At 50.1% G+C, this 20,080-nt stretch overlaps 1 protein-coding gene and 2 long non-coding RNA genes across 5 annotated transcripts in view; 2 read left to right on the top strand and 1 right to left on the bottom strand.

Moving 5' to 3' along the window:
- The first annotated feature begins 9,355 nt into the window (after positions 1-9,355).
- On the top strand, positions 9,356-13,117 carry LOC123478862 (uncharacterized). Its single transcript, XR_008425475.2, has 3 exons — positions 9,356-9,492; positions 9,944-10,251; positions 12,667-13,117. It is a non-coding gene; the product is annotated as an uncharacterized lncRNA (long non-coding RNA).
- A 46-nt stretch (positions 13,118-13,163) lies between these two features.
- Positions 13,164-14,619, top strand: LOC128779501 (uncharacterized). The gene is made up of 3 exons (XR_008425476.1): positions 13,164-13,375; positions 13,498-13,616; positions 14,487-14,619. It is a non-coding gene; the product is annotated as an uncharacterized lncRNA (long non-coding RNA).
- A 1,725-nt stretch (positions 14,620-16,344) lies between these two features.
- ZDHHC14 (zinc finger DHHC-type palmitoyltransferase 14) overlaps positions 16,345-20,080 on the bottom strand; it is a 217,807-nt gene continuing 214,071 nt past the window's right edge. For 2 of the 3 annotated variants that reach the window (XM_053913481.2, XM_024552102.4), the window contains one exon: positions 16,345-17,604. In XM_053913481.2, the coding sequence (XP_053769456.1) occupies positions 17,206-17,604 (399 nt within the window). In that variant the 3' untranslated portion in view covers positions 16,345-17,205. The remainder of the gene's footprint in view (positions 17,605-20,080) is intronic. The other variant, XM_045188937.3, reaches the window with a different exon arrangement.

Genomic DNA, 20,080 nt, shown 5'->3' with positions numbered 1-20,080 from the left:
AAAGCACACAGGTTTGAAGATCTTTGAAGCAAAATCCTCCAGCAGAAAGCTTCCCTTCGTCTTCGTTACAGGCCATCACCACCTGGCTGCCTCATACACTCACCTCTGGGCGCAGCGGAAGCAACATGGCTGCCTGGCAGCTGTGGGACCATGGGCCCCAGACTTCTCATCCAGCTGGTAGACCTCTATGGGGCTACTCTGAGTCCAAAGGAAAAAGGTTACAACGGCTCAATACAGCTCTTGCCTGATAGCCCCCCACGTGATCTCCCTTTCTGTGATTCTGCTCTTGCTCTAGTTGTTTGCTTAGTTTGTTTTGGTACAGGGAATAAGAAGCATAAATGGTAGGTACAAAATAGACAGGGGAAAGGTAAGTATAGTATAGGAAATGGAGAAGCCAAAGAACTTATATGTACAACCCATGGACATGAACTAAAGGGAGGGGGGTGGAAATCCTGGAGGGTGGAGGGGTGCAGGGCAGAGGGGAATGAAGGGGAGAAAAAAATAGGACAACTGTAATAGCATAATCAATAAAATATACCAAAAAAAAGAAAGCTCTGGCCTTATCACAGTTGTCCGAAACATGGCTGCCTTCCTGGTGGTGGTTTTTACATTGTGTCTCCTGTTCCCTTGCGCACTGCTTCCTCACGCCAAGCTCAGAGGACAGCCAGCCACCACTGCCTTACTCTCGGCTTGCCTGCCTTCCCTTCTCCCTCTGAGCGGGACAGAGACGGTGAGGGACGGGCTCTGCTTCATTACACAGCAGAGCCCACCGTGACCTCCTGTCTCACGGGGAGACATCCTGTGTGGGGCTCTGGTTTCAGGTTGACTGGGGATGGGGAGGGTTCCTGCATCGCAGTCCTTTTCCGGGAACGGCTGGCTGGTCCCTGGCTAAGCGGGGCTGCTTTCCAGGCTGCAATGGCAGGGGCCCGCCCTTGCTGCTCAGAGCCCTGCGGGGCCGGGGACAGGCAGCCAGGGCCCGGGGCTGCCAGTCTGGTCATGAGGGCTGTTCTCACTCGCTGTTCGGGTCACTCAGCCCTGGAAAACATAGCTGTGTTGCAAGATTTCTTCATTCCTTGGTTACACACCATCAAATTACTCATAAATTTAATGTAATTTGAGGTTTTCCTCACCAGTGAGTCACATGGCGAAAACACAAAGGAGTTGGCCACACCCAGCGAGGACTCCTAGTTTTCAGACTTTATCTTTGTTTTTCTGTTTATAGGTCATTTATCCCAGAATCTTTACAGAGGAGAATAGTAAGGACAGACACAGATAGGACTGGCTTCCTGATGCCAGTAGTACCCAAGGGCTTAGAAAGAGGCTTAATTGAGAAAAGCATTCTTGACCTAGACACCGAGCATGAGAAAAGAATAAGGAGGAGAGAACATTTATTCATTGCCACGGTTTCTTCGGTCGGGTAAAGGTTCGTTTCTACAGAAGCCTTTGTCCAGCTGGTATACGAGCACCTGTTATCTTTACCTTGGAATACAGGGGTGGGCAAAAGTAGGCTTACAGTGGCTCAAATAAATAGTACAATAATTAATAAATGATAACACAAGAATAAACCCTGTGTTTTGTATACTCACAACTGTAAAGCTACTTTTGCCCACCCCTGTGTATCAGAGGCCCATTGAAGAGGGGCTGGTTAGACTAGGCTTGCCAAGTTCATGGTAGATGCCTCGTGGTAGATGCTCATAGCAGACATTGCAAATGGCACACAGTCCTCTTTCTGGTGTAGCCTCAGAATCCTTCTCGGCCCCAAACTCTGGATAGTTAGCAACAATGCATTAGTGCAGATGTGAGAGAGACATTTTAGTCACCACCCTGAAGGTCAGGCTATCGAGCGAGCCTGGATTTAGATGTCAGCTGCCTTGGGGTAGAGAAGACCTCTTCTCTCCTAGAACATAAACCATCGGCTCTTCTCATGCAGAGGTTGATGGAGACAACTGTGTTAGAGAGAGGGGTTGATGAAATTAGCCTCTGAATTCATACCTTCCCAATTAGTTAGGACACTGTCGTTAGGGAGGCAGCCTGCCTCCCTAACTATAAGTCGTGATGGCAGAGATAATAACAACTCCGCTTACTAAGAGTTACTGTATTAGCCACGTGCTCTGCACGGACCTTCCCTATTATTAAGCGCTATTGCCCAGGACGTGGGTGGTGCCCACTTTACAGACTGGAAACAATGGAGGCCTGTAGACACAAGGAGCGCACCCAGGTGTACCAGGTCGGTAAGGAGTGGAGTTGGAGTCCATCAGAGGTTGGTGGGTGCATAAGTAGCATCCCTGTCACTAGACAGCACCACACTCACCATGGCGGTGCCCCACCACACCAGTGTCCCCTGCTTGTCACTGGGGGCTGACCTGGGAGGTGAGAAGGCAGAGAAGCTGCACTTTGCTAGTCAACCAGCTCCCCAGCCAGCTCTCAGATGCAGCCAGTAGAGGGCAGTGTCAAATCATACACCCCCACCCCGACCCCTGTGGGACCCAAGGGGCTCAGTGCCAGTTTTACAGCTGACAAGGGAGTGACCGGTGTCAAGCCACTCAAGGCAGTGACAGGATCAGTTGCTCAGCTCTGACATTCTGCTTCTGCTCTGGTGACAGTGCGGCCTCTCAGGCCAGGCCAGGCCGGACCGCAGACTAGACCAGCTCCCGACGGTCCTGGGGGACAAACGTGGCTCCAGTTCGATCAGCTGTTGGCAACCACGGGCTCACCGAATGGGCAGGTGCTGCACAGAGAGCAACGCCTGGGGGACGCTGGGAGAGGGGTGGGGGTCGTAGAAGTGCATGGCCAAGCGGAAGCAGGTTTCCTTCCAGGCCTTCACGTCAGGGGCTGCAGACAGTCCCAATATGACTAGTGTTTTCGGAGTTCTTATTACGGGTCGGGCACATGGCGCGAGCTGTCTTGCATGCGTGCCTCTGTCACAGCAGCCCTCTGAGGCAGGCGAAGGCAGCATCATTTGAAAACGGAAAAAGCGACACCCTAAAAGATCGAGTGACTTACCCGAGGTCATGAAATGTACAGGCAGTGGAATCAGCACTTGAGTTCAGAGCTGCCTGAACGTAACTCCCACAGTCTTTACGTCATGCCCGGCTCAACGCACAGGACTTTTCTGCGTACCGACTCCCGTCTCTCTGGGAACTGGAGAACAAAGAAGGCTACCCCAGCAAAATCTGAACGGTGATTAGAAAATCAGCGGTTTCCTTATTGATGAGCCAGAGCACCTGGTGCCGGAGCCTGTCGGGTGAGTCTGACTCCACCTGGAAGGAGACACACAGACCTGTATACTTCACCTGCCCCCAAGTGGCGGCTCTCAAGTGGACTCACAAACAGTGCAGGGATTTTGTGATGGACTGATCGTGTTCCCCAAATTCAGGTGTGAAAGCCTTAAGCCCCAATATGACTGTATGCGGAGACTGGGCCTTTGAGGAGGTTAAACGAGGTCCTGACAGTGGAGCCCTAGTCCGGCAGGACTGGCGTCCTTAGAAGAGGAAGTTGTACCAGAGTGTTCTCTCTCTGTCTCTCTCTCTCCCACCCCCACACAGAAGAGGCCACGTGGGGACACAGTAAGAAGTGTCATCTACAAGCCAGGACAAGAGGCCTCACCAGAAACCACCCGCAGAGGCACCTTGACGTCAGACGTACAGCCTCCAGAACCGGGAGAAGTTAGGCATGTGTGTGGGCCGCCCGGCCTAGGGCCCCTTGTCACGGCAGCCCTAGAAGACTGACACAGATCTCTTTAGGGAACCGCAACCCCACCTTCAGACGGGGTGAGAGCGCAGGCTCTAGGGTGAGGGGGTGCTCAGGTTCATCCCGGCTTTCCGTTTAGCAGGGACCTCGGGTTTTCCTGTCCTTTCGTGAGCCTGTGCCAGGGAATTGCTGTGATGATTCACTCACTGCAAAGATGCGCAGGAAGTGCTTATCCCGATGGGTGGGACATTTAATGCAGTTACTGTTGTCCCGGTAAAGTTACCCTCACTCTGCAGAGCCCCGGGAGGGAGGGGTTCAACCGGAGGGACCGGCTGGCATCGCGGTGCACCTTCGGAAGGCTTAGTTCCTCCATCACAAATTTTCTGTTACTCCACACAATCATTTTATCCTTATTTTTAACTTTTTTAATTTTAATTTTTTATTTTTGAGAGAGAGAGAGGAAGGGAGGGAGAAAGAGAGGGAGAGAAACATCAATGTGTGAGAGATACATTCATCGTTTGCCTTCTGGGGACCAAACCTGCAGCTCAGACATGGGCCCTGACCGGAAATCAAACCCGCGACCCTTCAGTTCGCAGGACGATGCCCAACCAACTGAGTCACACCAACCGGGGCTCACTTCATCCTCTTTTAAAGTCATAGATACAGACTTGGAAATTGAGGTCTTTTCTCTCTGTAGCAGCTCCCGAGAAGTGGGGACTTTGGCAGGGACAGGGCATCGCAGGGGAGGCGCAACACCACCCCACCATCCCTAAGTAAGTCTTGCTCTTGCTAGGGATTTAGGAAATCCAGTCGGTACAGAAGAGTGTACTTGGGTAACTACAGAGGTTCTTGAAAAGCCGCACTAAGGAGGCATGCATTGTGAAGGGGCAGGAAGGCCCCATTTCCTCCAGTCTTGGGGACAGTCACACACAAAGGACATGAAGCCCCTGACTTAGTTACTTCCTCCTGCAGCAGTAGCATCGGTCCTGTTTCAAATACGTTTCCTCCTAGGATTGCCTGATGTCCCTCTAAATCAGGCAGCTGGATGCGTGCAAGCTAAAGGGGACTTTTACTCTGCAAAGGGAACTGGGCCACTGATCGGGAGCCTGAAATAGCCCTAACCCAGGAAATCCTGGACTGGTTTTCCAGGCTCCTCAGAGATGCGGAGGGACTCAAACATCACACCCCCATGCCTTGTCTCTGGACAGGAACTGGGCACTAATCATGGGCACTAGTCCATGGGGAAGAGGGCCTGCTGCAGCTGCCCAGGGCCAGGCTCGGGACAGAGGCCACCTGATGGGACTTCTGTACCTGCTGTGACTTTTCATGGGAGAGACACTTGGGAAATGTCTTCTGTTCGTTTCATGATTCATTCTACTATGTATATAGTTTACTTTTGATCATATCAGCATTTTCTTGAACATGTGGCCAGTGCTTTTAATTTGTTTAATTAATAGACTTTATTTTTAGAGTTTTTGGTTCCTAGCAAAACTGAGCAGAAAGTGTAGAGAGTTCTCGTGTGCCCCTATACCCCCGTACCCCCCCACAGCCTCCCCCGCTGTCATCATCCCCCATCAGGGTGGGACATTTGTACGATGGAAAAACCTACAGTGACATCACCATCACCAAAGTCCACCATTTAAATCAGGGTTCCCTCTTGGTGTTGTACATTTGGTGGGTTTGGGATACATATAATGACATGTGTCCATCAGTACAGTGTCACACAAGTGGTTTTGCTGCCCTAAACATCCTCTGTGCTCTGCCTGTTTGCCCACCCTCCAACCCCTGGAAATCATTGATCCTTCTTTTCCTGCTCTATAGTTTTGCCTTTTCAGATTGGCTTCTTTTACTTAAAAATATGCACTTAAGTTTCCTGCATGTCTTTTAAAAGAAATATTTTATTTACTTATTTTTAGAAAGGAGAAGGGAGGGAGAAAGAGAGGGAAACATCAATGTGTGGTTGCCTCTTGTGCGCCCCCTACTGGGGACCTGGACCACAACCCAGGCTTGTGCCCTGACTGGGAATTGAACTGGCAACCCTTTGGTTCGTAGGCCAGTACTCAATTCACTGAGCCACACCAGCCAGGGCGGTTTCCTGCATGTCTTTGCATGGGTTCATAGCTCATTTCTTTTCATCATTAAGTCATATTCCATTGTCTGGATGTACCACAGTTCACGTATCCATTGGCCCACTGAAGGACATCTTGGTTGCTTCCAAGTTGTGATGGTTATGAACAACGCTGTGATGGGTATCCGTGCGCAGGATTTTGTGTGGACATAGTTTTCAGGTTGTTAGGGGAGTTTCCAAAGAGCATGATTGCTGGATCCTATGGTAACAGCACGTTTGGTTGTGTCAGAAATCACCAAACTGTCTCCTGACGTGGTTGTACCAGACTGCACACCCACCGGCAGCGGGTTCCTTTGCTCCACGTCCTCACCAGCCTTTGGTGTGGTCGGCGTTGGATTCCCGCCATTCTCGCAGGTGTTCAATGGCCAGTGCTCCTTCACAGTCACATTTTGGACAACCTTTCAAGCACTGACATTGGATGCCGCAGTTCAGCCATCTTGAATGAAAGAAAAGTGTAAGAGAAGCAGCTCATACGTTCATCCTTGATTTCCTAGTCAGGTGTTTTTTGAAAGATGCTCTGTGCCCGGCTCTGGGGATTCTCTGGTAAGAGATACTCCCCTTGCCCTCAAATAGGGGTACAGGCGGTACAGAATGACCAGAGCGGAGGACATTTAGTGCCAGGAAAAGTGCTGTGCATGAGGGGGGACTGGCCATCAAAAGGAAACTCTAATCCAGAAAGAAGGGGTGGGGACAGGGTGGGTGTGGTGAGGAGGTGGCCCAGGAATTTGGACAGGAGGTTAGAGGTTACTATTTTGGGGCCTGAAGCAGGGATTCAAACAGGGAAATGACGTGATGGCTTGCTTTTCGGGAGAACCTGGCCCAGTGGCCACTGGAGAGGGCAGGCAGAAAGGTGTGACAAGGAGAGAGGGAGCTGCCAGCGAAGTGTGGAGGGAGTCCGAAGACCCTTGGCCCAGCCTGGTCCTTACTTGTTCTGCAAATATTAGGAGGCAGAGTCCCTGCCCTGAGGAGCCTCTGGTCAAGCGGAATGGCAGATTGTCCAGAGCCTTGCTTTAGGGACAATTTTTACCTCTCCTTTTCGTTCCCCAGGGCTGGGCCAGAGCTGCTGACAAACTAGTTCTAAAAACTGGCGTCAGGTTACCAACCCTGCTTTCCTTTGCTCACCCTCAAGTGGAAGGTCAGAAAGTCAGGGCGTGGTTATAAACAGGCAGCAGAGGTTGGGGGAGCGCGGGGCCACGAGCCACGCGGGCCGGCTGTCACCACCCTTGAGTCCTGGCGACAGGTGGCTGTGGAGGTGACTGTGGAGTCCGCTCAGCATCCCCATGAGTGTCTGTGCGAAGCTCACTTACTGGGAGGTGGTGGTGATGCAGGGGCTTTATCCTGCTCTAGAATGGGAGGTGGCCATTTCTTTTTATTCCTACCCCTCCCTGGCTTCGTGTGTGTGTGTGTGTGTGTGTGTGTGTGTGTAACCAGCAGCACTGACACACCATTAAGCACCAGCAATTATGACTGAGCTGAAAATCCATAAAGGAGAAAACTGCAAGATCTTTCCCACCCACGCAGGGTGTTGGGAGTTCTCGAACTCCCCTGAAGCTGGTGGGGAAGTCACACACCGACGAGCCTCTGGAACTGGAGCCCAGGACGGTGGGACAAACGCAGCCCACGGAGCTTCTGTGGACCAGCACCCAGGCAGCCAGGGCGTGTGCCTGCTACTGCAAAGCACAGCTTCTTCTGAATTAAAGTCTGCCCTGGCCAGAGTGGCTCAGTGGTTGGAGCATTGTCCTGTAACTGAAAGGTTGTGGGTTCAATTTCCTGTCAGGGCACATGCCGGTCCTGGCACAGATTCCTGGTCTGGGTGAATATGAAGGCAACCAATCAGTGCTTCTCTCCCATCGATGTTTCTCTCTCTCTCTCAAGCAAATAAACAAACAAAAAACTGTCCTTGGGTGAGGATACCAAAAGGGTCTTTCATGCATTTAAAAACATGAGCACCTACTGTGTGCCAGGCATTGCTCTGGGAATACAGTAGTAAGCCACAGAGTGCCCGCTTTTAGGGATTTATGCTTTATTCCGGGAAACAGGATAAAAAATAACTTCAATATCGTATACACATATACCATGATGTTGATAAGCAAAAAGTGCTATGGGAAATTAAAAAAGCAGAGTAAGGGGCTGGAGATGGATGGAGGGGGTGGGTGTATTAAAGGGATTTGAGCTAAGACGTGGGTCACAGATGCCTGGAGAGGGGGTTCTGCCCAGGCTGCAGCTGAGGGGCCGTGTGTCAGAGGAGAGGCTGGTGCAGCTGGAACGTGGACAGGAGGCGGGAGGGACGGCGGGCAGGGAGCCAACTTCATCCGGGTTGGCCCCGCAGGCTGCTGAGGGAGAAAGCACACGCACGAGGCCAGGGACCCAGCCTTCTTCGTGCCAGGTGCAGATTTCATAGTCACCACCTGTGCTGTAAAAAGAGCGAAGTTCTGAGAATTACGCACTTACCAACTCTGAGCCACCACAGCTGAGAAGTTTGTCTAGGTCTGCTAGGTAAAGTGGGTCTGTCAGGGATGTCCCCAGTCCCTTAGAGTCCCCTCTACCCCTCATGCTGGGGGCTTCTCTCGAATCCGTGTGGTGATGGTCACGGTGTCCTTGATCACTGTTTCTGCTTGGTGGCCTCTGTGGGGATGTGACACCCCTCACGGTGTCTTCAGTGAGGCTGTGGTTCTCGGCATCCATCCAGTTGCACCTGCTCGTGACAACCCCATCGGACCCCAGAGGGCTGCTGCCACCCTAGGGTGCTGCTCACATGGTAAACATCATAGATCTGTGTGTTCACCCAGACGGTTTTGTGGCAGTCAGTCACCATCTGCTTATAAACACCAGTCCCAGGTGAGTTTCCCCAGCAGATGGAAGTAACAGGTCTTAGGACCTTCTCTCGCTTTGCGCACAGGCGCTCCACCTGGCCCCGGCCAGGGGCGCTGCCTGCTGCTCCCGGTCGCCGCGCTGGGGCCTTGGAGCGAAGGGTGGGCTCTCTCTCTCTCTGCTTTCCCCAACCCACTGTGATTTCCACCAGCTGCAAACCACATCAGAACTGCGTCTGTAGGCAAATAATTTCTGATGTCTTCTTTTGGATTATCTGTATACTTATTGGCATTTTTAATAAAATACAGAGAACTGAATGTAGCTTGGTTGGTTTCCATGGGTTATAAAAACAGAAGTAGATTCTGTTAAAAAAAAAAAAAAGTAAAAGAAAAAGCTCTGCTCCCACCTTAGACGATGCCTGCCCTCCCATGCAGCTCAGAGGGGACCCTCTGTTTCCAGGCAGCGAAGGGTGCCGAGGAAGGCTCTAAGGGATCTTTCTCAGCAACAGACAGCCTCCCCGCCCAACCCCCGCAGTAGCTGATCCAGAGGCCTTTGCGGAAACAACGGCCAGCCCCTTCCTTTGGCAGTACAGACTTTAAAAATAGGTTAACCACAGCAACAGGAAGCTCACACGTGAATGAATTTCTGAAAATACACAGAAGCCCCTTGGTCACAGGGAAGTGCCACATCACAGGGAAACTGACAGCCGCGGGGTGGTGAGGGCTCTTCCCTTCAGAGGTCCTCAGTTTACATCCTGTACGGGACAGAAGCAGGGGCTGTCCTTGTGTGTGGCACTGAGCACTGCACACCAGGCGCAGGAGGATTTGAGAGGGTCGCAAGCTTCCTAGAAGGGCTCCTCCCAGGTGCGTCTCGGTCACGTGTTCTGGGACTAGGTTTCATTGCAGAATGTTAGTTTACATTCAGATCTGGGAGGACAACTTCCTAAGGTACCTCCAGGATCCTGGCGACAGAGCAGAGCACCGGGTGGTAGGGCCCCGCTCTGACCTCAGCACAGCCGATCCGAGGCCATTCTGTAGGGACAGCGAGAGCCCTAGTCTGCATTTCCCTGAGAACAATGGGTTCAGAACAATCTTTGGTGGCTTCTAACTCCATCTGTTCTCATTGTCCCCAGAAACCGGGTTTTCTAGAGCAGCTCCCAGACTGACCTAACGGCCTAATTAAGTTTCAATCCTCAGGCTAGATTTCAATAAAAAAATACAGATGCCGCCAACAGAAACGTCGGCTGGCCAGCTTTCTCAAAAAGGACAGTGGGACGAACCTCTGCGTGTTGTCATCTCTTTTGTATCTTTCCAGAATGTCGACGGGGTCAAGGAAACCTTTTCAAAAGGCTTTATGAAGTAATCTGTATCTTTTCCACTACGACATTCAACGCCAGCCAGGCAGACCTGCCTCAAGCCCACTGCATGTTTTGAGACAGGAGAGCAACAGAAAAATAAATTCTCAGTCCCAAGTGAGTCAAGCTGAATTTAGCTGTAGAGTCATCTAGAACTTCTGCCAGAAAAGCACCCCTGCTGAAATTCCTGAAGGCTCTAAAGGAAGAGGAAAAGCTTGTTTTCAAGAGATGCCTCAGAAGAGAACGTAACGATTTTAAATCTCTGGAAGTAGGAAATTTAAAGTTTTCTTTTTTAAGTTTTTGTTTGTTTGTTTCTAGTAGTAATAGGAAAACAATCTGATGAGTTCCATGTGTTTCTAAAAATGGATTTAATCTACTTGCTGGTGAGGTAGAAAGAGCAGCAGATGGAAAGTCCATTGTCTAGGGCCCGGGACATCGAGGGTCACAGGTCCAGGCTCAGGGCTCAGAACTTAGGAAAGCCTGGGGTTCAGGAATGCTTTGGGGTGTTCAGGTCCTATGACTGTCATTTGTATTATTATTTCAGGCAAATTATGGATTATTTTGTGGTCTGGCCTGAGATCTAAATATTATTTATGATTTTTGTTTCTGTAAAAAAATATATTCCAAGTTTCAGGCTAATTTATGGAATATAATCAATCCATTGGTAAAAAGTACACAAAATATGCATTACTATGTAAAACTAGTATGCACTAATATGTAACAGTCAATAACATACTTGAGTATGCTACATACGTTCAAGTACATGCCATGTACTCATTTCCTTCTCGGCTCATCGCAGATTAGCCTGTTTGTGATATGAGAGGTCACGACTGCCCATTTACCGGTCATTTTGACACCTCATCAAATACAGTTAGCTCGTCCGGAGCACATGCACTGACTTAGCATCAGCCCCAGCGATGAGCGTGGTGCTGTGCCCGGGGCTGGCCGCAGTGAACACGAGAGATGGCGTCTGCCCCTTTAGAGCAGAACTTCTAGTGGGTTGGTGTTAGAACCTTAGAGGACACCTTGGCACTCTGACTTCAGGTTCTCTCTGAATAGGGACTTGCATCTCAACAACTTCCTTTCCTCACCACTAGGACGTGTAAGGGGGGTAAAAGAGAAGGTGGCTTTTCTCTGAGGCCCTTAGGTCTCAGGACGGGGTCTGCTCCACAAGGCTGGGTCTCTGCTCCTAGAACTGTGGTCACTGCCTCCTGGTCACCTCCACCAAGCACGCCCCATGCCTTCCTGAGCATTTGGTTGTCGCCTGCAGGTGTTTACAGGGACAGAGAACACTCCCATGAAAACAGAAACAACAGGTAGTCTATAAAGACTGTCCAAGGTGCGATGGAAATGAGATGGAACTGGATAGCGGTGACGGAGGTAGAGCTGAGGATACTGAAAACCGCGGAATCATACGTTTTAAAAGGGTGAATGTGTGATGTGTGAATTATATCTCAACTTGAGGAAATACAGGGTGGACCAAGGACTTTAGGAGTTCTGAGGAAGGTGGTTCCTCAGGCTGTCAGAGATCTCGTGGAGGTGCTGGTCTTTGGGCAAGGTTGCGAAGCCTGGGAAGGACTCAGGTGGAGGAACACATGGCCCTGCATGCAAGGGAAGGGGTGAGACGGGCCGAAGACAAGGCAGGCAGAAGGCACAGGAGGCTGGAATACCAGCCGGGGCCAGAAGACAGAGGCTTTGATGCAGGTCCAAGCCCTTCACCTGGGACCTGACATGTGCCTGGCAATGGCTGGGAAGAGTGATTCACCGGGTCACGTGGGATGGACCTGGGAATTGGAAAAGATCTGAGAGGGGACCTCTTGGCCACCATTCGTACATTCTGGGGCAGGCAGTGAGGGTAGCAGTACAGAGGGAAAGAAGAACAAGTGGATTGGGGGTGGAGCCTCTCTATAGCTCTATGGCTATTTATGAATTGAACAAGTTGAGAATCACAAGTGCAGGAGGTTAACCAGTGTGTGCGTCTGTGATCAACAGACCCCGTTATTGTCCAGAGGGGTGTCTACACAGTGCAGATTTGCTGTGTACAAGTTGATCCTTGCATGCGACAAATTCGCACTCTTTCCTACGTCTGTTGACCTTGACAATATCTCTCTTTTGTTTTTAAAGATTTTATTCACTTATTTTTAGAGAGAGGAAGGGAGGGAGAAAGAGGAAAGAAACATCAATGTGTGGTTGCCTCTTGCGCGACCCCTTCCAGGGACCCGGCCCACAGCCCAGGCATGTGCCCTGACTGGGAATTGAACCGGAGATCCTTTGGTTCGCAGGCCGGTGGGCAATCCACTGGGCCACACCAGCCAGGGTGACAATATTTGTCTTATAAATACTTGTTTATATTTGAGGCCATTAGCGGTTTTTACTGAAGGAGGAAAATGCTTTATTTCAGGTTTAAGGTCAATTCTGCAAATGTTGATTCAAAGATGAAAAGCACTTCAGTGAACATAGTGACCTCTGAACCCATGCAATGTCACGTGTCCTGCTCACCGCTGCTCAGACCTTGGGTTTCGGGCACACTGTGCTGGTGGTTTAAAATACTTCAGTTTTCATTTACGCGACAATGTTGGACTCCTGTGAAATAACCACCCAGAAGGCCCCAGTGTCCTGAGCAAACGGTTAGCAAGACTTCACCCTTTACTATATTATTTATGTTATTATTTTTCTATTGCAGGCTAAAATCATCTCCATTTGTATAGAACCCAGAAACCATGTTTCCTTGGAGATGCCATACTGCCTCTCAGTATCTATGTTAAAACAGCCAGGGCAATTAAGAGAGATTGTTCATTCATATCTCCACCAGCGATACTGAACACCTTTTAGAATGTCGACAACTGATGGAAGAATAGTCTCTGCAAAGCACACGGTCATCTGCTTTCCAGTCCGTTCTGTATGTAACTCCTGGGTTTGTAAGAATGAGGAAATAATTCCAGGTGGGGCCATTTATCTAGTCTTGTGGCAGCTGCAAATGCAGTTGCTGCAGACACAATCTAATCTTCAACCTCCCAATTATTTTTAATGTCTGGATTCATGTACTAACCACTCGTATTTAAAATCCACCTTGGCTGTCTTATCAGGATCGTGTGCGACGGGCAAGTAGACGGAGGATTTACTGATGTACAAAAAATTACCTGTTAACATCTTTGACATTTATTTGAAAGAAAACGACGTTTCAGCTTATTTAATATCTCAGTGATAACTTATCCGTATAAGACAGAGAAAGACATTTCGAGGGAACAAAGGAGAAGCCGTTTCTCGAGGAAAACAGCACACGAGGCAATAGGCAGACCTCCAGGCCAGGGCGGGGGACCAGGAGGAATGAGAATTCATTAGAAAGGCTCTCCCACTTGGACAAGAATATGCTAGACTCCCACAACTCATAGGTACTTCATATAAAATGTAAACATCCATTTGATCTAGGCTCAGCTTCGAAACAGTTGTAAGGCATTAATCAGAAAAGCATATCTAACATTTGTTTCTTTATCTTCTTCTCTTCCCCTATCAGGAACTAAATGGGCTGCACAGTACGCTCATGTGGAGGAGTGAAGGCAACCAGCTCTGGAAACATTCCTTAAACGATTCGTGCGATGCTTCTTGCAAACCCAGAAACCTAAGCTGGGCTGTGTAAGCACAGGTTTCCTGGTGGAGAGGATGGTTTGTGGGTGGCAGGGGACAATAGTGAAGTCACAGAGACACATTCACTGAGGTGGGGAATGGGGTGGCTCTGAGACCTGCAAAGGGGCTGGACAGGCTGTGCCCTTCAGAAGCCCCAGCATCCACCGAAAGGTAAACCCCAAATGGCTTGGGTTCCGGAATTTCCCTGGAGATGCTGCCACAAGCCCCAGTGCCCAGGAGGCCTGCTGACCAGCCTGGTGAACCCATTTTTCTTGCCATTGAACAGATGAGAAGGCTCAGGACTAGGGCTTTCAAAGCCATGAGAGGAGCCCCGCCCACTTGGGAGCAGGAATGTGGCTCCTACAATGGGGCTTGCTTCTTGTTTTGAAGCCCCGTTGGTACCCTGAACAGGACAGACAGGTGATGACAGCCATGCACAGAGGGGCCTGGGCAGACCAAAGTCCTCCTCCTGTGTGCTATCCAGGGCTGGCACAGGCATTTGGCATTTTGCTGGCACAGGATGGATAGACGCCATCATTCTCACAGGCTGAAATAGTTCCATTTAAAAGCCGCAATGAGCATTTTTCAAGCAGGTACATCACACACCCACACACTGGGCCAGTTCTTCCAGGCAGAGGGCCACACGTCAATGCGCCCTTTCAGAGGCAGGCTATTGGCTCCATGCACCGTCCTTCCTGGGGGACCGGGGCTTTCAGGCTAAATTCAGCCTTTAAGCGCCTGCGAAGCCTGTCATCCCTGGAGGGCTTCTGGGAGAATAAAAGCAGATGAATTTTTAAAGAAGAAAATGAGTGTGGATGTGGATGTTTGATAATGGTCCAAGCTTTAATAGATGGTAAAATATTTCTTATTTTTTTATAGCTAGCATGAAATCAACCTGCGCTACCCAGACAGAATTTAAATCTACTCAGCCATGGCTAGGTGGAGCCGCTCAGCGTTGAAAAATATATCGACCAGGCCATGGGAAATGCAGAGCCCTCGCCAGGCACGTCACTGCCCCGAGACCATCCCCCCACCCAAGTGCAAGGAGGGAGCTCCTGGGAGTGCAGTTGTTCATTCCGCGACCCTCCGTTCTTTCCCAAGCCAGGGCACAGGGCTGTGGGTATCTCTCTGGTTTGGGGCTTTAAGATGCTAATTGTCCTAGCAAATGGGCACATCAAGTGAATATCTCCCTCTTGGCCCCTGAATAGCCTTGACTCATTTCGCCAAACTCCCCATCCCTTCTTGGATAAATGATGTGGGTACTGGGGATGGGGTGCAGGCTGGGCTGGGGGATGAATAACTATTATGTAAATATTCGTCAAGTAAAGACAAATGAATAATGGTTGCTGCTTCTTGGATTTTTTCATAAGGAGGTGGGAAGGGGGGTTGGTGATTGGAAATCAGCAAGCACTGAATTAGAGAACATAGGAAATGGAAAGACCCCAAAGACCGCTGTCTCTGTGTTCCAGGGACAGAAGCTGGGGGTGAACAGGGCCACACAGACCCAGAGTGAGAATGAGCCGTCCTTGCTCCTCGCTGGGGCCAGCTCTCAACCAGCTCTGGGGAGCAGACGGAAGGAGCAGAGAGGGATGGGAAGTGCGGAGACAGGTGGTGGGGCTATTGTGTTTTGCTCTCACACAGTGTGTGCAAGAAGAATCCCTGGGCATTGATGGCTGTGAGTGGTTGTTAAGGATGGGGAGATGCGATCCCCCTTATTCTAAATCCCAAGTATGTACACGTGGTTAGGAGGTCAGAAAACAAATAACAGCTACACACAATTTACCTTTTGCATTTTCTACTTGTATATACTCTATGAGATAGAGAGGGTTTGCAGAAACTGTGGCTTAGAATTCTGTGGTTATTTCCAGCACAAATTATTTTTTTGACTTACAGAGAATTGGCTTTATTCCAAATCAGACTGGAAATTGTGCTTTTTTGTTCTTTCCTCCTTTCTTTCTATTTTATATAAAAATGGCAGCTCTTTCTCAGATGAAACAGCCTTTTTCCATAAATGCCAATCATTTGGGGTTCCTTGTGTCACTGATCAATGCATCCTGTCTTCCCTAGAGTTGTAGGGGCCTGCAGGATTTTCAGCCTGAGTAGATCTGGCTGTTGGATTTATCATCTGGAAAGAAACAAGGACAGAGTCTTCAGAGTCCCCACAGCTGCCTCCAAAGCGACTTTACTCCTTACGCACACAGCCAGTTCCTTTCCAGATGATACATGGGCCCGGATGGCGTGGTAATTTTCTTAATTCCACTCCGGTGAGTGTCTAGGTAAGAATGACGATCTACGTGATCTCAGCCCAGACTTTCAGCTGGTTTCTCCTCTTTTTTCAATTCCTTCACTAGGATGGCAGGTCACCCTTCTGAGCATCGGTGCCACATTAGCACGAGGCAGAGCAGCGAAGATGGCCCCATGGCACACCTTGTCCCCAAGTATCTGCTCCCCTCTACGTGGCACAGAGGAATTACCTGAGGTCAATCTGTGAACGTGGAACAAATTCCACTAAAACTGTGTCAAAAAGAGATGAAAGAAATGACACAAATAAAGGAAAAAGAAGCTCTCTTATCTAAGAAATCATCCCATCCGTACCCACAATTCAATGGTTTGATTTTTGGCAGTTTGGGGACCATTCCTTGCTAGGGACACTTCAATAAGAACAGACTCTCTGCAGCCATCCCGATGACATGGTTGTCATTTAAGCTGTTAAGGACAACTGCACACAGATCCCAAGTAACAGAGGACGTCATTTTATTGGCTGTCCACAGGAAGTGTGGTCACACAGGAGGCGAAGACTGTGGCAGTGCGGCACAACACAATATACCGTGGGTGACTACTAAACAGAAGGTGAACTGATCCTTGATCCGGTAAAAGCCCAGCAGCCCTCTGCAGCCCGCCCAGGGGCAATGAGGCCAGACGAGCCGGCCAGCGATGGCACTGTCCATTAGTCCTGGTTTCTTGCACTGTTTTCCCATTAAACAGCACTTGAAAATTCACAAAATTAAAAAGAAAGAAAAAGAGAAAGCAGCACTTCCTTTTGAATACCAACACCACTGTAAACAGAATAGCGTGGCATGCAAATCCATATCTGGTCGTTTTTTTTCCCTTTAGGTATTTTTTTTAAATTAACAAATGGAATGGCATGTCTATTTCAAATATTAGTAGCATAACACATAAGTGCAATATCAGTCTGGCCACCAGTCTCATTAACCTTCCGTATGTCTGTCACACGATCGGCAAGCAGACAGCGTGACATCCAGGCACTGTCCTTCCCCCTGAGCCATTGATGGCAGACCCCCAGGCTCCTCTGTCCCCATGCCCACCTTTCATATTCCAAATGCCTGAAAATAGCTACCTTTCATTGTTATCAAAGCCGTCAGTTTGGGAAGGAAAGTCCGATAACGCCAAGCTGTAAGCATTGGGGTCCTGCTGCCTCTGCCATCGGAGGGGATCCATTTACCCTCCATGTGGTCCTTGTAACTAGGACCGGGAGTCGTCCTCACCAGCATGGCACTGAGTCGTGGGAGAGTGGCTGGGGGCAGCCGCCTCTGCCCGTTCCCGCTGCCTGCAGTCCCCGGCTGGCCAGGCCGCACAGTCACACGGAGCTGAGTTTCACCAGGCCACGCACCGAGTCTTCATGCAGAGAGTCCTGGCTGGCCAGGCCCAGGACGTGCACGGTGCGGCTGTGGGCCAGGGGGCTGCCAGCCAGCAGCCGGGGTGGTGAGGGTGCTTCCTCCGGGGTCAGGAACTGGTGGCCCACGTGTTCCTCTTTCAGGGGCAGTATGTCCGTGAGCCCGGCCTCGGCGGTGAGGTTGGGCATGGAGGAGGGCGGCGTGGGCTGCCCAAGCGTCAGGCTGGCACAGGGCGTGCCCAGGCCCGGCTTCCCGGGCAGGTGCAGCTCATCGCTGGTGAGGCTGGGCTCACTCTGCAGCAGGGGCGTGGCCGCGGCCTGCAAAACGAATTTGGTGCTCTGAATGCACTGGTCTTGGTCGCACTGGAGTGCAGGATGGAGCCAGCAGAGAGAAGCCCAGACGAGAAGATGACACAGGGTGGGGAGAAGGAAGGGGACACCGGAGTGGGGGGGGGGGGGCGGGCAGGATGTGAGAGAGAAAGAAATTCATTAGTGATGCCTCAGTTAGCCAGGGGCAGAGAGCGTGCACAGCAGCCCGGCTTTGTTTGGAGACACCCAGCATGCAGCAAAACCCGACACCTCAGAAAGCAGTTCAAGCTCACACCTCCCCACGGGAGCCCAGGGAGCAAGATGTAGCCTCAGGCTACGGTGCCCCAGCCCTGGTTCACAGACAGGATCTTGTTTCAAAACAATCCCACTGATGGATCATGGACTTGTCCAACTTGACCCTATATGATTTTATTATCCGATGTCACCTCGATAGAAACAATCCCATGGACAGGCCCACAGGCTTCACCACCTGCCACAGTCTGAGTGGCTGTTTCCTGTTTGCTGGAAACTGCTTTTACTGTATTGTTACGAGTACAGGGGCCTGTATGCCAGTGTTCATCACAGCATTATTCACAATCGCCGGAAGGTGGAAGGAACCCACGTGTCCATCGACTGGTGAATGAATAAACCAAATGCAGTGTGGGCTCACAATGGAATACCACCGAGCCGCGAAAAGGGCGGGCTTTCTCACACAGGTTACGACACAGGTGAGCCTCGAGGACATCACGCTGAGTGAAACAAGCCAAGGATAAATGCCATATGATGCCACCTCTGTGAGGTCCCTAGAGTAATCAAATTCGTAGAGACAGAAAGTAAAATGCCGATTGCCAAGGCCTAAGAGGATGGGTAATGAGAAGTTACTGGCAGGGGTATCCAACCTATGGCCTGCGGGCCACAGGCGTCCCAGGATGGCTGTGAATGCAGCCCAACACAAAATCATAAATTTACTTAAAACATGATGAGATGTTTTTGTGATTACGTGTCACAATGTATTTAACATGTGGCCCAAGACAATTCTTACAGTGTGGCCCAGAGACACCCAAAGGCTGGACGCCCCTGGGTGGCTGGCATTTCAGTTTTGCAAGAGGAAAATTCTGGAGGCAAATGGTGGCCATGACGGCGTCATAATGTGAACGACCTTAATGCCGCGCAATTGTACACTGGAAAAGCATTAAAATGATAAATTTTGTAGCATGTGTATTTACCACAAGAGAAAGAAGGAACAAGAGAAAGACGAAACCCCGGGGCTGGAGAAGCTCCTGCAGTCTGATCAGACTGTTGTAAAAGCTCCAGAATCCCTCGCTAAATTGTCTTCACGTTCAACCACCACTTATTGAGCTAATGTGGTGTTTTTTAATCTGCTAAAGAGAACGCCAACATTGTGCAAGATATTGCCTTTTCTTCTAAGTGTTTTAAAACCATATTACATCTTGTGCCATTTCTTTCACTTTTCTCACTGGCCAAAGGAATGCGGATCTTCGATTCTGTTGTAAACCCTTCCTTGGAGCTATGGGCAAGTTTCCGAATAGCTAGAAGAGGCTTCACTCACGATCTTGCACTTGACTCTATGCAATGACTTGTCAGAGTTTCTCCTATCAGTGTGGATGTTAGGTGAACATGCCGGGACCTTATGTTCCAGCAGCATAAGTCAGCTGCCACTCCATGTCTCCAGAAGTTCTTAGGACCCCGTGTTTCCCCTCTTTACAAATGGAGGCCTTGCAGATAATGCGAAGGGAGGGATCTGGGTTTGAGGCTGGGACTGCTTGACTGCAAACCTCTTTTCATTACACATTGGACATAGTAGGTGCTTAATAAATGTTACCTGTCTTATTACCGCCCCCTCTCTTTTTCAGAACTCTGGAGTTACTGAGAGCTTCCTGATGGATGTGTGACCCGCTGCTGCCCAGAGGCACCCCTGAGTGCCCACTCACCTGCCTCCAGGCACAGAAGCTTAACCAGGTTCTGCAAAATGCAGTCTTCAAGGAAGAGAGCTCACCCGAGGTCAGGTAGCAATTCCTTAAGCTTTTATCTCATCTGTTCCAGTGGGTCATTCTCAGCCAAATGGGCTTCTTTCTGAAATTACAGGTGTGGTCCCTCCCCTACTTGCCCCCAAGCCTCCCTGAGAAGGTGGGGGTGCCAGTATGCAGGTTTTATACAGGTTTTAGAAGTTCACTGACCTTGGTTCCAGCCAAGATTAAACTCCTAATGGAGTGTTAAGAGCAAAGCGAGTCTCAGGGAAGATCCTGGCTCTTCTACGATTGTTTCATCGCAGCCATGGAGAAGCTGGGGAAAGGGTGGGCAAGCGCTGGGGTGGGTGGAGGGTCCTCAGATGCCATGCAACCACCCGTAAAAGGCGCTTGAAAGGGGCTGTGAGGCCTTAACCGCCACTTAGTGCGGACATTTCCCCAGTCATCCTCCAAATTGTTTTTTCACAGTAGCCCCTGCCAAAGGGCGACTGAGTCACCTTCTCTGCTCTTGGGGGATTTCAGTTCAGGGAAGGGACCCTTCG

Source organism: Desmodus rotundus, chromosome 11 (genome assembly GCF_022682495.2).
Source record: "Desmodus rotundus isolate HL8 chromosome 11, HLdesRot8A.1, whole genome shotgun sequence".
In the NCBI taxonomy this organism is placed as follows: domain Eukaryota; kingdom Metazoa; phylum Chordata; class Mammalia; order Chiroptera; family Phyllostomidae; genus Desmodus; species Desmodus rotundus.
This window is presented reverse-complemented; position numbering and strand designations above follow the sequence as displayed.